The sequence below is a fragment of the Ambystoma mexicanum genome, chromosome 13 (genome assembly GCF_040938575.1).
Source record: "Ambystoma mexicanum isolate Mex_15411 chromosome 13, UKY_AmexF1_1, whole genome shotgun sequence".
NCBI classification, from domain to species: domain Eukaryota; kingdom Metazoa; phylum Chordata; class Amphibia; order Caudata; family Ambystomatidae; genus Ambystoma; species Ambystoma mexicanum.
In genome coordinates, this window is record NC_090938.1 from 706,064,842 (window position 1) to 706,081,603 (window position 16,762).

At 46.3% G+C, this 16,762-nt stretch overlaps 1 protein-coding gene across 5 annotated transcripts in view; it reads right to left on the reverse strand.

Annotated features, from left to right (window-relative positions):
- MGAT1 (alpha-1,3-mannosyl-glycoprotein 2-beta-N-acetylglucosaminyltransferase) overlaps positions 1 to 16,762 on the reverse strand; it is a 160,073-nt gene that overhangs the window by 65,053 nt on the left and 78,258 nt on the right. For 2 of the 5 annotated variants that reach the window (XM_069634817.1, XM_069634818.1), the window contains exon 3: positions 6,621 to 6,700. The exons of 2 other annotated variants lie outside the window; for them this stretch is intronic. In XM_069634817.1, coding sequence (XP_069490918.1) covers positions 6,621 to 6,627 — 7 coding nt within the window. In that variant the 5' untranslated portion in view covers positions 6,628 to 6,700. Of the gene's footprint in view, positions 1 to 5,590; positions 5,613 to 6,620; positions 6,701 to 16,762 lie in introns of those variants that run through there. One more of the 5 variants, XM_069634821.1, reaches the window with a different exon arrangement.

Consider the following 16,762-nt stretch of genomic DNA (forward strand, 5'->3'; position numbering starts at 1 on the left):
CACTCAGAGACAGCGAGATTAGGGTGACCAGATTTTGAAATAAAAAAACCGGGGCAGGCCACTGACAGAAGTAGGACTACAGCTTCAGCTTTGAAACTAGTCCTACTTCTCTGTGGGTGGCATGACCCGTGTCATGTTTATCGAGCCAGCTGAGCGCCCAGGGCCCAAGACTATTTTAAGTTTTAAAAACCCGTTTGGAATTTACGGATCGGGTGGATACCATCCAGTTTTTTGGCCAAACCTATGGAAAAATCACGACAAAGGGCCAAAAACTGGGATGGTATCCACCCGATCCCCAAATCCTGGGACAGGGTTTTTAAACTTAAAGTCTCAGCACCCCAAGACTGAGACGCAAATACCCGAACAGTCCCAGCAAAACCGAGACTCCACTACAAGGGGCAGGAGCAGCAGCCTTGCTAGAGGCAGGGAAGCAGGCAGCAAGTGAACTGATCAGTGCTAGTGGATTTCCATGGAGAGGTTGCAAGGGGCGGCCTTGGCATAGATTTGAGATATTAGAACCAGGCACATGGTATGGCATGGGCATTCCAGGTCGGGTCATGCGAGGGTGGTCTGCGGGCGGCATGGAAGAGTGAGGTTTAAGCGCTCCAAGTTAGGAAAGGTTCACACAGCTCAATGCGTCCCTTAACACTTTGCTAGGGTGTATAACCTTGCTGAGGCCAGTTGGCCATTTTGTTTCATTATTACCGAATTTGTTTTCAACATGGCCGCTGCCTCCTCATGCATAGGAGTTCATACATTGCCTGCCCATATGCCTCTCTGATTGGGCCGTCTCGCACACAAAAAGCCAATCCTGGGAGCAGGCAAACTAAAACCAGCCCCCTCACCAAGGCCCCTCAGTAAGGCTCCTGTCTGGACCTACCGGGAGCTGGAGGGAGCCACCTCCAAGCCGCTGCTCCAGCAGCTCTCCCAGGCCCATGCTGCACAATGAACAAACTTACTGTACCCCTGCAATTCGGGACCACGATCAATGTGCTACTACACTATAACAGTAACCACCACCGGTTCACTTGCTCCTGGACCTCAACCCTCTAGCTCATTGCCGGCTGAGTCTTGCCTCCCCTGCCCTACTGCTCGACTGCAACCTGCATCTTCTCCACCCTGGATATGTGTATCCGGCTCAAAATTCACATATAACTTGCTTTCTGCAACCTACTATTGCCAAACCTATAATTCGCCCAAAGGACACCTTTAATATCTTTATCCTCCATGTTGTGCTGTTTTTAATGCTTTTTGGCAATTTTGAATCTAGGTGGGCTTTTTATCCTGTGCACTGATTGCGTTCCTTTGCACACCTCCTAATCTGTGCCTACCTGGATGCTAGGCCACTACATGAATTCCTGTGCACTGTGCAGTACCTCTGCTTATCTCCATCTCCCCCCACCCCTACTGCCATGGCACTCTCCATCTCTCCTATCTAGTGTAACTGCTATTCCATCACATATCCTACCTCTCTCACGAATTCTGGAAGAAAAAAATATGAAAAAGGCTCTCCTCGACTCTAACCCAGGCCTACCTATCACAGACACTTACGTCGATGCCACTTCCAGGCAGACATTTTACAGACGTCCTCTTCACTGTCCCCTCTCCTGACCTATAGACCCCCCCCCACCCAATCGGTCTCTACTCCTTCTCCTTTCTCCTCCTCACCCATTAAGGGTGGCACTAGGTGGGAAGTACTCCTTGCATACTTCTCATCCTCTAGAAGTATCATTAATATCTATCACAATGACACTATCATGGCCCACGGTTCTCAACCTATTCCTCTCCTTCTTGGCCGGCACCTGCCTTCTCTCATAAACTTCATCCCTTCTCCTGACACCCCTGCTTCCTCTCCCCCACAACCAATGGGAGTAGCACGGCCATGTACACCCCCTCGGAAAAACTTCAAAAAAGGTGGTAACCAGCTTCACTTAGCTACTCAGAATGCTCGCTTTGCTGTCAAACACGCCTCTGACATCTGTCTCCTCCTCAAAGACCCCGAGCTGGATTTCCTTGCTCATACAGAGACATGGTTCAATGCCAGCTCTGTCATTGCTTTGGACACTCTCCTTCCTGGGGGCTACAAAACCCTCTCCAAACCCAAACCCAACAGGCCTGGGGTTGGAGTGACCCTGATCTTCCCTGAGTAGGTCCCTGCTTTCATCAATCCTACTCTTTTGAATGCCTCGTCTTTGCGATTGGGCTCTCGCCTACTCTCTCTCTCACCCTTGCCACCATCTACAGACCCATTGGCCCCATCTCCCTCTCCCTCTCTGAATTGGCCACCCTTGCCTCATCCCTTTCAGCCTCTTCTTCCAAAGTCGTCATCCTCCTTGGTGATTTCAACACCCACCTCGACTCTCTTGAATCAAATACATCTCAGTTCCGGGTCCTCTCTGACTCACTCTCCCACTATTCCTCCTTCCTGCCTAACTCACTCTTGATACAGTCATCTCTGGTGACATCCCTATCTATAATCTGGTCACCAGCCCCCTCTCCTGGTCTAATCATTTTCACCTTTCCTCCAACCTGGGGTCCCTTTGCCCTCTACCCGAGCCACCATCTGCACTGTCAGTCCCCTTTGCGGTCATCGACCTATGAAGCAAGTGTCATTTGCTGCTTTTTGCCACTACCTTCATCCTGCCTCCACACCCTATCCTGACTCTCCCTCCTACTCCGTCCTTGCTAACCTGCACCTTGCCATCTCCAAGACCTTTGACATCCTTGCCCAGGTCATGAGGGTCCACCTAAAACTTGCCACCAAGAACAACAGCTGGTACGGCTCTGATCTAGCATAGCTGAAACGCAAGTGCAGAGTTGCTGAACGGAAGTGGCATACCTCGGGCTTATCCTCTGACAAACTGGCCTGCCGCCTGCACCAACTCCTCCATCTGCTCCACAAAGCGGGCCCGCATCTCTGGAGCCACTAACGCCACGGCAGAACTTTTCAAAATCTGCAAGGAACTCTCCAATCCACTTGCAGTCTCCACCTCTCTTCTTCTTTCCCAGGCTCTCTGCACCACATTGGCCTCCCATTTCACATCCAACTCAGGACTTCCTGTCCTCACTCTCCTCCGCCCGCCCCCCCGTCTCCCTGCACGAGGTCTCTAAAGTTGTCCACTCTATGAAGGCCTCCTCCAAACAGTTGCTCTCCTGCTCCTTCCGACCCATTAAGGACAACATCTCTCTATCGCCCTGGTTCTTGCCGACGTCTGCAACCACTCTTTCGCCACTGGCTCTTTCCCTCTATCCCTCAAGCACTGCCTTGTGCACTTGCTCTTAAAAAAGCAACCTGCTGAACTCTCCTGCCCAGCTATCGCCCTACCTCTACTACCTCCTTCCTGGGTAGACTCTTGGAAAAGTTGCCCCCGACCCCTCAACTGACCCTCCTCACTTATCTTGTTGGTTGCCTTCATGACTATCGAACTGGATTCCGGGCATCCAGAGGCACAGAAACTGCTCTCATGAACACCTGTGAAACCATGCTGGCAAATCTGGACTCCAACTCTCCTGATGTCTTCTTATTCTCCTTGATCTCTCCTCCACCTGTGACACAGTCAATCATTCCATTCCATCCTCACAAAACTACTCTGCCACCCTGACCGGGCACTGGATTGGCTGACCTCTTTCCGCTCTAACCTCCTTTTCCAGCTACAACTGGGCCCTTTTTCATCCACCACCCCGTCTACCAGTGGCGCCCCCCTGGGCTCTATCCTATCGCCATGGTTCTTCAACATCCATCTTGCCCCTCTTGCTCACCCAATCGCTTCCTTCTCTCCTCATTTCTAGTTTTATGCCGATGACACACAGCTTTCCCTCAAACTTCCCTCTACTTCCCCCTCTTCGTCCTCTCTCATCCCAGACTGTCTGTCCGCCATTCAGGCATGGTGTGCAGGGAATGCTCTCTGTCTCAATGCCAGTAAGACAGAGATCCTCCTCATCGGGACACCTGTGCCCTCTTTTCCTCCTAGTCTAACCATCTTGTAAGGCCAAAAACATTGGGGTCATCTTCGACTACACTCTCCTTCACCCTTCACATCATAGATCTTATCAAGAACACCCACTTCCAGCTCCACCTCCTCACAGGCATTCTTCCTTTTCTCACCTTCCCCCAGAAGCTCAATTTCTCCAGCGCTCTGGTCCTCTCCAGGCTGGACTACTGCAACAGCCACCTTCTCAAACCTCCCCCTTTCCTCCCTTCGCCCCTCCAGCTAATTCGGAATAAGGCTGCAAGACTTATCCTTGGCCTCAAGCCCAGAGACTGCATCTCTACAGCCCCAAAATATATCCACTGGTTCCCATGAGCTGCAAGGATCATATTCAAGACCCTGAGTATCATCCACAAGTCATTCTGGGGCCTGGGACTACGCTATCTGCAACTTTCCCTCCCTAAATACTCCCCTGCTAGAGCCCTACGCTCCTCTAATTCTAACTCTCCGACTGTCAAGCGCTTCTCCAAGCAGAGAGTGGGGGCAGGTCTCTCTCCTCGGCTGTTGCCTCCCTTTGAAACTGCCTCCCTGCCTCTTGAGCCGGACCTCCTCAAGTTCCGGAAACTGCTCAAAACTCTGCTCTTATCTTCCCTTCCCTGCTTATCATCCCACTCACTGACCAGTGGCCTGATCCTCATGAATCTCACAGGATCCCAGGCCCTTACTCCGAGTAATTATCAACTCCCCTTACAGCACTGCCCTTCGGGCCCCTGCCTGGTGGCTCCCCATACCACCCTTGAGAGCCGCCTACACTATCACTTAGCCTGAGGTCCTCCTCCTCGACTCCCCTTAGCATTTCCCCCAGGCCCTCTTCCAGCACTCTTCCACCCCTCTGCTCCTCCTTCCATCCCCTTCCCCTGCACTTCTCCCCAATGCACTTGCATTGGCTGAATGCCACAAGGCCTAGTCGGACCATGACTGTATATTACTGTTCTTGGCATTGTTATTATTTCCCCTGTTCCCTTCCCATTTGCTCTTGTGGTGCTTTGAAACACATTTCTGTTCTATAAAGCGCCTAACAAATGCTCAATAAAATAAAAAAAATAAAAGACAAAGTAAGAGATTCATGCAATATCAGATGGGACAAGGATGTAGGATGAGAGAGGAGAAGGTATGGCCATGCAGACAGGGGGAGTAGACAGTAAAGGGGACTAATAGGGTAGTTCCGCAAAAGTGGGCAGCAGGAAGAGATGTGGCATCACCAGCAATGCGTCCAGTGAAAACTTCCGTTTTCTTGCTGGTTACCCCCATAACTAGACACCCCAACAATCCTCTTACTACTGCCGCATGCTTTGGTCACATTGTTGACGCACTTTGAAGTCAAATAGGAAGACCCACGTGTCATTGTAAAAGTGCCCTGAACCCAGAGCTTCCACCTTCTAAAGCACTTTCCAAGCTGCAGGAGATCAGGTGACATTCCCCAACAGACATAGATTACATGCAGGTGCCATAGGACAGGCTGGCATGGGATTGGGGCTTGCGTTTAGAAACAGCCGTGCCTTAAGGCGACAGGGGTCCCTGTCCAATCCCATCCAGATTCCAAGAACCTGGAACTACGGTTAATGCGTAGCCATGCAGGCAAGACCACACAACTGACAAACCTGGGCCTTCAGGACACCAGAAGAGTGCTCTGGCCCACCAGGGCACAGGGGACCGCTACAGTACATCTAGCTGGTCTCTGTCCAGGACCCTCACCGCCATCTGGATTTCATACATCAGCAGGCAGGAAGCTAGAAAGGAGCCAGGTCATTAGAAGCAATATGTTGCTTACAGGGAGAGCAACACCTGACAACAAGAGACTAATGGAGTGATTTACCGACGTCTGGACCTAACTCCAACTGAAGCATTATAGACAATAAAAGGCCACAAGATCCAGTCGTCACTCTCCTTCCTAAGAAACTCGGTCCATGGACCAAATAGGTACCGAGTCATCAATTGTGAAAAAAAATAGTACACAGTTTATTAATACATCACAGTTAATATCACACTATATAATACATACATCACAATAAAAAAAGTGTAAAACCTAGTGCACATTACTAAAACACACAGTACAAAATAAATCTATAAAAACCACTAACCCTAATGTAACATGTACACCCTAATGAACAATGCAGCCTGCCTATACAAATCTTCCAAGTAGAATCTGTGACAAGCAAGACAATCTCAAAGTGTTTAGCAACACAATGGTATGCAGCACCTCAGAATTCTAACATCAGAATTTATTCAGAGGTCACCATTAATGGTTCACCAGCGTACTGTCTACCCTTATCTCTGCTACTTAGGTGACTAACAACTAAATGTGATACTAATCTAGACCAATATTATTTTTGGTACCTCTCTATACCCAACATATTTCGTTCATACACATCTTTACAATTGTTACATGAACTTCATCAGGGGACTATAGATGCCCCATTTACACATCAACAACAACACAATTTTAGCACTGTCCTACTGCCGTAGTGGCTCGTCTGGAATGGAATCCAATTTCAATCTTCCAGACCTAACATGAAATAAAACCAACAAAGAAAGGAGACAAAACAGGAGAAACAACGGAATAGAGATCAGAACTGAATTAGTATACACTGTTCCTCTTACTAGGGTATTATTCACCTCAGTAAGACTTACCAAACATACCAACAAGTAATGAATTAATCTTGGTTCTGGTATCCGGGGAAGTGTCTTATCAGTAGACAGTCATCACATCCCTAAAACCGAAAGAGGGAGAGAAACAAAAACACAAGACAAGACCCAATTTAGTATGACATGATAGCCACCTCAATGTTGCATCGAACAACAGTGCTGCAAACACTGCCGAACAACCACTCTGTGATCTTTGTCTTAAAAAAAGTATCTGGCTATCACTCCAACATACACAGAATACATCATCCATGTCACGAATGTGACCATCTGCGTGTAGTCCTTTTTGCAAAGTGCCTATAAGGTATACTGGTGACACTTGTTAGAACCAAGTGCGCTTTAATCATGTTTAAAACACTGTATAAACAACAATGATCAGCTTTACATATGCATACCTTCAGTATAAATCTCCAGAAGGTAATGTAACGGACACATGATGCATGTTCCGTTCCCTCGCACTCTGTACTGCCAAAGGTCCAACTCAATGGGCTCGTGTGGACAAGAAACTTATCTACAAACGAGACACAATGTGCGTACTATTACTGCCGTGCCGAGCGAAGCCTGTATATGTTAACACATAATCCATTATACTCCACAAAAAGTCGCTTACCAGACTGTGTCCCGTGTTCATAATGTAAACGCCTTTCAAGTCGTCCCGGTGTCCTGACTCCGTCTTTGGTGGTGCACCCGACATAGTACTGCCGTTCTAGACCTGGAAGTATTTACGCAGTCACGGGCAGTGACATCCTGCCATGTGATCCATCAAGCGACCATAGAGAAACCACATCCAAAAGCCAACAAAGTTCGTAATGCCGGTAACCAACGCAACGTGTTACCCATACTTGAAAACTACCACTTTGGCAGCACCCACCATGTGTTTGTGACACTGCAACAAGGTATGTTACAGCAAAGTATGTTGGTTGTCAATTGTACAATCGAACAGCGACATATTGCCGGACTCACAGATGTACCTGTGTTGCCTGTTTTTGAAAACTACCTCTTTGGCAGCACGCACCATGTGTTCATGACACTGAAACAAGGTATATTGCAGCAAAATATGTTGGTTGTCCTTTGTACAATCGAACTGCGACATAATGCGGGACTCACAGATGTACCAACACTGATTGCAATCCCGATCTATAACAGGATACGTAAATAGTGCAGATTTCATGCGATTGATGGTGATAAATGTCGTATGGTGACCGCTCCTGCGGTAACTTGTCCATGAGTTATACTGCCTTATGAAGGGTTAACCCGAGCACTAATCTAAACGTATCTGTTTAAATATTGTGTCTCCAATCAGTCTGTTCATTTAGACCTACCTCTGCAGATTTTGTCAAGAAAACTAACCATTGCTCCTTAAAAAACTGTTTTTTTGGTATTCCCCTCACTGTTTTTAGATCCATCTACCTGCCCCAGGATGGTCCATCTTAATTCATCTGGACCATGATCCATGATGACAAAATGATTAACCAGTGTGGCTGTAAGATTTTTCTTTTTTATACAGCTTCTGTGTTCGCTGATTCGACACTTGATCTTGCGCTCTGTCATCCCTATATAATTTGGGGCATGGGCACCATATGGCGTAAACCACATTTGCTGAATTACAATTAGTAAATGGTGTCTGAATCCACGGTCGCGTTAGGCCCAGATCTACCTCTTTGGTTCGTTGTGTGAATTTACAATTCACACAATGACCACACGGTGAATGTCCTGTCATCACGGGTAACCCCCAAGCTTCAGTTACACTTTTTTGTGGAGTGGGTTTCACAGTAATGTCGGTCTTGGTAAGTAACTCTTAAAGATTAGGTGCTCTTTTATAAGCACAAATAGGCATGTTCAATGGGCATTCTACTCCTGACTAAATATACCAATTATTTCTTATTAGCTTGGTTACTTGATTGGTCCTAGAGCAAAATGTGCTCACAAAAACAATGTTGTTATTAGTAGTAGATTTAGGATGGTACTCGAGTAAGGCTTCCTTATTGTTGTTATTCGTTCTCTTGAAGGCTATTTTCACTATTTCTTTAGGGTAACTTCTCGCATGTAGCTTTGATTTCAAATCCTCCGCTTCTGCCAGGAAAATGTTGTTTAAAATACTGTTCCGATTTAGACGTAAAAATTGGCCAAAAGGCAGATTCTCGCGTGTGTGCCTAGGATGGCAGCTCTCAAACCTGAGTAGAGCATTGTGGTCAGTCGGTTTATGAAATGGACTGACCCTGAGTATCTTTTCAATGGGATCTACTGCAATAATAATATCCAAAAAATGTATTTTATATCTACGATGTGTAAATTTGAATTTCAAAAATTGATTTTGCTGATTGATCCATTCACAGAAATCCACAAAAGAATCTTCGGTACCTTCCCAAATAAAGAGGATATCATCTATGAATCTCCGCCACAGTGCAATTTTGGAAAATAATGGATTCGTAGGTTGATAAATATGCATTAGTTCAAAATGCTCAACATACAGATTGGCTGCTGTCGGTGCTACTGGGGAACCCATTGCCGTCCAGCGAGTTTGATGGTACAGTCTATTGTTGAAGCTAAAATGGTTTTCAGTGAGTGCCAATTCTGCGCACCATAGTACGAAGCTGTTGGGTGTGGTACCCGAAGTTCTCTTCATCAGTAAGACTTCTTCCAGAACTTCCAAAGTTTCTTTTTGTGGAATGCAAGTACATAGAGCTACTATATCCATACTCACCAGTAATTGTGTGCTTGAATCAAAACTCATGTTTTCAACACAGTTGATGGCCTATGTGGTGTCTTGTATGTAGTAATACATAGTCAGGACAAATGGTTTCAAGTATTTGTCAGCCAATTTAGGTAAGGGTTCTAATGATGAGCCAGTGCCTGAAACTATGGGACGGCCTGGAGGGTTAACCAGAGATTTATGAATCTTGGGTAACGTGTAGAACTTTGGGATTGAAGGGGTTTAGATACACACAAATACTCATGTTCTTGTTTGCAAATCCATTTTCTTTCCAAAGCATTATCTACCTTGTTTTTAATAAGTGAAGAGAGTCTATCAGTCGGGTCACTATCAATTGGAGAATAGAAAGTGTTGCCATCCAATTGTTTGTTGCATTCCGAAATGTAAGCTGTTCTGTCTTGTATGACCACTGCACCTCCCTGGTCTGCTTTTCGTATAACAATCTCTTTGTTGTTAGCGAGGCTCTTAACCGCAAGTCTTTCAGCATTACTAAAATTCTGAAATTCTGCCATAGGACTTTGGTTTTCTAGTTGTTTTAAATCATGCCATAATCTCTTCTTGCCAAAAACTATTGCCTCTGGAGTGTAACTGGATGCTGGTGGGTCAAATTGTGACCGATTGCATAAACCGCTCTCATTAGTCTCTCTGTCGAAATGTTCATCACAAAAATACTGTCTTAAGTGTATTTTCCGCAACAGTTGTTCAATTTCCATGAGGGTCATATTTGGCTGTTGGTACAAAACCAAGCCCTTTATTTAATACTGCATCTTCTACAGAAGTAGGTAGATACTGAGACAGATTAACTAGTAAGGATGGTTGCTCCTTGTTCTCCTCGCCTCCTGTTCCCAATTGTCTCCTGTGGTTCGCAAGTCCAAAAAAGAAACCGCAGATGTGCATCAGTATGTTGTTGTGGTTGTCCCTTGACAAATTGGTTATGGGCTCCGCTCGCCTCTGAGGTCTCCTGTTATGGTTATTACTCCTTTGTTGGTGTCCCCGGTTCCTATATGGTCTTTGACCTTGTCCTCGGTTGTAACCTCCACCATTGGAGCTACCAGAACTAAAGGAAGTATATCTTACTCCTCTCTGCCTTGCTGTCCTTGTCCTTGCTTGTGCAAATTGGGAGAAACAACCATCTTTTGTATATTGAAAAGCATTCTCGTGAGAAAATTGCACGAGATCTTTTTTTCATTGTAGTTATGCGGTCTGGTTACAGGGAGAGCAACCCACGTGAAAATCACCACGCCCTGCTCATAGACTGTAGCCAGGCTTGTAACAACTCCATCCAACAACCTTCACCCACACCAGGCACAGCCCCCTGCAACCTACTCTGCAGCTTGCGTAGATTCAAGAATTGGGAGCAACAGCACATGTTCAAGCTGCAAGCTACTAACCAAGCATAACTCGTCACTCGCTGACTCACTTCTACTTGCAAACAGCATACAATTCCCTACTCGCCATGAGCCCATCACTTAGTTGCCAGTGGGGTGTGCACGTTTGAAGGCTTGACAGGGTGGGGATGGAAATTCAAACCTAGACCTTGTGTTTGGATGAGAGCCGGAAGAACCTCCTTTTCTCTGATGAGTAAAGAACTACGTCACGTCGCGTTAACTGCAAGCATGTTTGAGACAAACTTGCAAGCACATTTCTCACCACTAGATGGCAGCGCGGTAAAGAGCAGAAGCAGACAGAGGGGCGCCGCTACATATCGTTTCAGTGCGACCCTGGATCCGTTTTCTACAGGACATGCAGACTTCTGCACAATAGCCCGGATGCGAGGAGTCTTGCCCAATCTCAAACTCCAGATGGCCACAGAAGGCCTTGGATAAACAAACGCCAATCTAACACCCCCCACTGAGGAGCACAGGCAACGGAATGTGCACCGACCATTGGCTGGCGAGAATTCACACTTTGCGAGCCAGGAAGTGTGCAGTCTGGATAACTTGCTATGATGACACGACTACTGCCACGCACGAGTACTCCGCCCCCACACGACTAGTAGAACAAGGGTGAAACAGGCACAGCACGAGGCCTCAATCGCCTCTTTCCGGTAGCCTCAGCCAAGGGCAGGCCATACCCTTTAAGAGGGTCTGAGCCAGCATGGAAGCATCAAAAACAATAGCATGGAAATCACCAAAATAAACGCGCAATCAAATTTCGATAAAAAGAAAACGAATACAAACTAAAACACTGTTAAAAGCACCGACAACCCAGCCCGTACTGATGAGACACAGCATACAGCATTTGGGATTAAAGGGCTCTCGGGTTTTGAATTACAGGGGTCTGCAGGTAAAAAGTCTTCTGGAAAAGTCAAACAAGTTAAAGGATATATGACTTTAAGGCATATAAATGTGGTCTAGAAATGGGCCCATTGAACAAGGCCAGGGGGCCAGAACAACTTACATTATATAGAACCTCTGATCTTACTTCTGGGTCTAGACAGCGTCAAGTCAGGATTCTGGGTGCTTTCCAGTGCAGCAATTCAGGTTCATATTGCCAAGGTTTAGTTTCGGGAGGATAGCTCAGGGGCAACACGCTCGCCTTGGAAGCAAGACGACGCAGTGCAACACAGGTTCAATCCCCGGGTCCGCGCTTAGAAACCGCTGGGTCTTAAGTGCGTTATAAATAACCAATTATTTAAGGTGGTTTGATTGCATTCAACACAGCGATGCAGACAAGCGGCAAAGGCTTGTGGCTCAAAGAAGCTTGGGACAGGCAGGCAATGTTCTTGTCTGTGTAGCTCGAAAGGAGAGATTCTACTTCAGCCATGAGCTGGCTCAACTGATCAGACGGTGCAATGCGGTACGACAAGCCGCAACGACTTTCGTGCTCAATGAAATGTGGAACATATGGCGATGTTCAGATCAGCGCGAAGGCGCTGAACATTTTGTGTCAAAATCAGCTCCTTTGGGTCTTTGCAGTGGTTCTTTGTGTGCTGTTGTACCCTTCCCCCAGGTCCTGGACGAAAGGCAAGTCTGACTCATGTCCTTTCCAGCCAGGATGGGGGCCAGGGACACGTTCAGGGCTGCCACTTCGGCAGGCAGAGTACAGGGTACCAGTGTTTCATCAGAAGTCAGGATTCCCGCTTGCAGGTTGATTCAAATGTTCTGCAGTGGCTAGGCAGAGGGCCTGCAGCCTTCACCACAATGAATAGGCACGCCTCCCCCTGCCCCAAATGGCTCCAGTGAAATCTTCAAGATCACTTTTCAGGATTGATCTTCCCGAGGATTCCTAAAGAGGATTCCAAAAGAAGATCCCATAAAAGGATGGAGGGGGAGTGGAGACTCTCCCTCATGAAGTCACTTTTCCACAGTGAGCTGGTCCATTCCAAGCCTTCTACAAGGCACCAATCCTTGACGTTGTAAACATGGTGCTTATTCCTTGTGATGTCAGATTCCAGGGGTTCTTGTCTGAAGAAAGTTAAGCGGTGTGTATCAGGAAGGAAGTGGGGGGGGGGTGAGGAGTTGCAAATTCAAGATGGCAGACCCCTTCTCCAGTGGAAGGGTCATCTCCAGTTACACTGTCCTTCCCCGTATCCCTCGTCTGACTTAGATCAAATCGACTCCAGCCATTATCTCCCTGGTGTGACTGCCCCCACCCATCCCTAGAGAAGGCATGTCCTGTTCTTTTGGGAAAGGGGTGACAGATTACCAGCAGAAAAAGAAGTGCATCCAGGGCAATGAACCCATCGGCTGTGAGTGGAACTTCCAGGCCAGGCGCAATAGACCAAAGTCTCGGCCGTGCAGGTCCAGTGGGAATACAATGACATCCGATTGAGTTTTGGCAATTTTACCTGCATTTCCTCATCAAACCAGATAGTTCATATTTATATTACGCCATCGCTTTGCCAGCAGACATATGAGATTACACAGTTAATAATGTTTTGAACATGGGTGCTAGTCATTTTTAAATACAGTCCCTGGCTGTTGGAATACATGCTGGTGCCAGCAGGCTGTTTTAGGAAGGCATATTTACTCTGTGGCTGACATTTTGCCAAATCACATTGTAGCTACTAGTACAAAGGATCCAGCAAAGTACAGGTTATCTATACTTTTCAGACAGGAACATTTTTACATCATTTAATTCCTCTGTGAGCTACAGATTGTACAGAACAAGCGATATATTGTTGAGCACACCTTCTGCCATCTCTGGGGTGGTTCCTCGGCAGTACATGGAACATCTATGGACAAACTCTTTGGTTTGTCCAATCCCTGACAGTAGGTTCATTTCTTCATCCTGGTTATTTCTTCATCCAGTTATTACCACTAACACTAAAAGGACATCGAAATGAAATAAAACCGCTGGGAGCACCGGAGACCCAAAGTGATAGCCACAGCAGGCAGAAACACACGCGGTTGTGTTGGAAAACGCTGCGGTTTTTCTTTCCAAGTTTCTCAGGCTCCTCCAAGCCGGAGGAGCCTGAGGAACTTGGAAAGAAAAACCGCAGCGTTTTCCAACACAATAACGTTGTATTTAGGTTTGCGGTCGCTTCAAAAGCGACCGCAAATATAAATACGTTTTTAAAGCTGCGGTTTTATTTCTAAGTTTTCCGGGCTCCTCCAGCCCGGAAAACTTAGAAAAAAAAACCACAGCTAGTGCTTATTTTTTGTAAAAAAAAATAAATAGCACTTACCGAGATTCAGCTGCAGCTTTCCTGCTCTGGTCTCCGGTCCGCGTCCTCTGAGTCCTGGCACTAATGAAGGGAAAGCCACCCAGCGGTAGACTTTGTTTACTACAGCTGGCTGGCTTTTCCTTCATTAGTGCCGCAAAAGCAAAAGCCAGCACAGGAGGGCCTCCATTTCACAAAATGGCTGCGCCCCTGTGCTTGCTTTTTCGAATTTTGAGCTTGAATAGCTCAAAATTTTAAATAGGAAGTTTTAAAACGGAGGATGCTAGTATTTTCTTTTATGTGGCCTATCTATTTTTTAAATAAACATTTTTTACTAGACCATCCCTTTAATGGAAAAAGCCCTCAGAGTTTTCTCCAAGTACTTGATTCAATTCCCTGGTCCGAGTAGGCGTCAAATGTTTTTGTGATTTAAATGAAATGTTCTGCCTACCAAAGAAATGTTGGGAATTAGGGCAAAGCTTGCAGACCTAGAAATGATTTGCAGATTTTGTAATTCTCAGACTAAGATTGAATCCCTGACCCGCCTTGTGATTAAATGTCCTGCGTTTGCCTCGGCACGTGAGATTTGCTTTGCACGATTTGTAAAGGATTTTAATTATCTAAGCCCAGAGGATTTCTGGGCTATCCTTTGCAAGGTAATGTGTCATTAACTTTAGCAACCACTAGATTTGTAATGGTTGCGTTTCCATCGATGCTCTCTCGCGCCTGGGCAGTGTAAAGAGATATTTTGGTGGTCCTGATCAAGCCTAATGCACGTTACTGTTATTTGTATGGTTTCGGAGAAGTCAATGCTGCCGATTTAGAGGAAGTGGGGCATAATGTGTTTGGATAGCTATTAGATTTCAAGGTAGCGATACTGTTTGAGCCGTATGCACTTCATTGCTATTTGAACATTAACTGTTTTGGAGAAGGTAATTCTGCTGTTTTTGGGAAGACTGAAATATCGCATTTTTACATTTTTATATTTTGAAATTCATGATTTAAGTAATGTGATGTATTCTGGGAAAGGTTTGTAATAAACCATGACCCTAAGAACACAAATGTTCGCATTCCTGAACGCTATGAGATCCGTGAGTGAAAAGTCTTCTTTGTAACTGTCAATGCCTAACAAGTTCCCATTAACAGAAAGCTATTACCACTAACACTAAAAGGACATCGAAATGTTTCACCAGGCAGCAAGTGCCCACAGGCTCAGGAGTTTGACAGTGGTTATTGCTTTTGCCTCTTCCCATTCACGGTAGGCCATTGGATTACCCAGAGACAGTCAGCAGAGCCTGAACAAGATGCTGCCAATAATGGCAGGCTCATCAAAAGGCACTGGAGATTTGGCCAGCAGGTGGCAGGGGGGTGGTGGTGGAAATAAAGCTGAAATCTTGAACTGCAGACGGAGCATGTGCATTCAAGAAGCTGCGTTGGCCAGAACTAGGTTTTCTAGCACTGACACTGGATTTTAATTATTTGTATAGTGCAGCTAAACGGACTCAACCGTATTAAGGCACAGATGGTACAGAGAGAAAAGGGAGACAGCTCGACTAAGCGATTCATGGCTACACTAAATTGAATCATTTAAATAAGGTCTAAGGGCTTTACGAAAGCGAAAATATTTGAATGCCCTTATCTCAAAAGCAAGACACTTCCATAATCTGGGACCCCCATTAAGACGCAGGAGGAGGATGGAACTGTCAGTAGCAATTTATCACATGCACAGAGCATCCTTATAGGTTGATATCTGTTGATTTTGCCCCCCACCAGACAAGATGGAGCAAGATTGTTTAAACATTTATATATCAAGCAGAGGACCTTGAAATCAATTCTGTGCCACACGGCCAGCCAGTGAAGAGAGCGGTGCAGTGCTGAGATGGGAGAAGACCTGCCCACTCCCAGTCTGACAGCAGCATGAGCTTTCTGCATGTGCTGACCTGGTTTAATCGGTATACCTGCAAGAAAACTGTTACAGTAATCTAGGTGCGAGTTCACTAGTGCTCCAACTACCACTGCAGGATCGTCACGTGGGACAAATGGGAGTGCCTGCCGTAGTAAGTGTAATGAATAGAAACTTGCCTGCACCTTAGCACCTACCTGGCATTCACTGCTCAGAATCAACTGCTAAATACAGACAAGGGTTTTTATCTTGGACGCAAAGGTCAGTTGCAAGCCCAGAAAACAAGGTGCCTGAGGGCCTCTATCATTGTCAAGAAGATGTTTGGGCCCACATAGTGCCAGTCTTACATGGATTGAATTGGAGCCAATTACAGGACATCCATTTACTGACTTCGTCCAAGCACTGTCTGACCCTAGAGAATCAATCCTCCTGATTCCTCAGAATGTCCATCAACGGGCGAAGATACCGGTTAAATAACAGTGGAGACAGGTAAGACCACTCTGCAATTCTGAGATAGGGTGTCCTTAATAAACAAACCCCCTGGATCTCACTTGTTGCTGCCAATCTGTAAAGGATTCAAACCATTTAATAGCTTGTTCTGATTCATTGCCCATTATTTTGAGGTGGCTGAGTAGGATACAGTGAGCCACCGTATGAAAAGCCGCAGATAGGTCCAACATAATTAGCAATGATAATTCTCCTTTATCTGCAACTTGCAGGCGGTCGTCCCAGACAGCCAATAAAGCTGTCTCAGTACCAAATTTCCGGGCCGGAAACCTGATTGGAGGGGCAGGGGGTTTGCGCGGGGGGGGGAGGGTATAATAAGGACTTGTTCTCCTGAAGTTAATTTACAACTACCTTCTCTAGTATCTTACCATGCCACGGAGGTCCGGCCCCTGGACGATAGT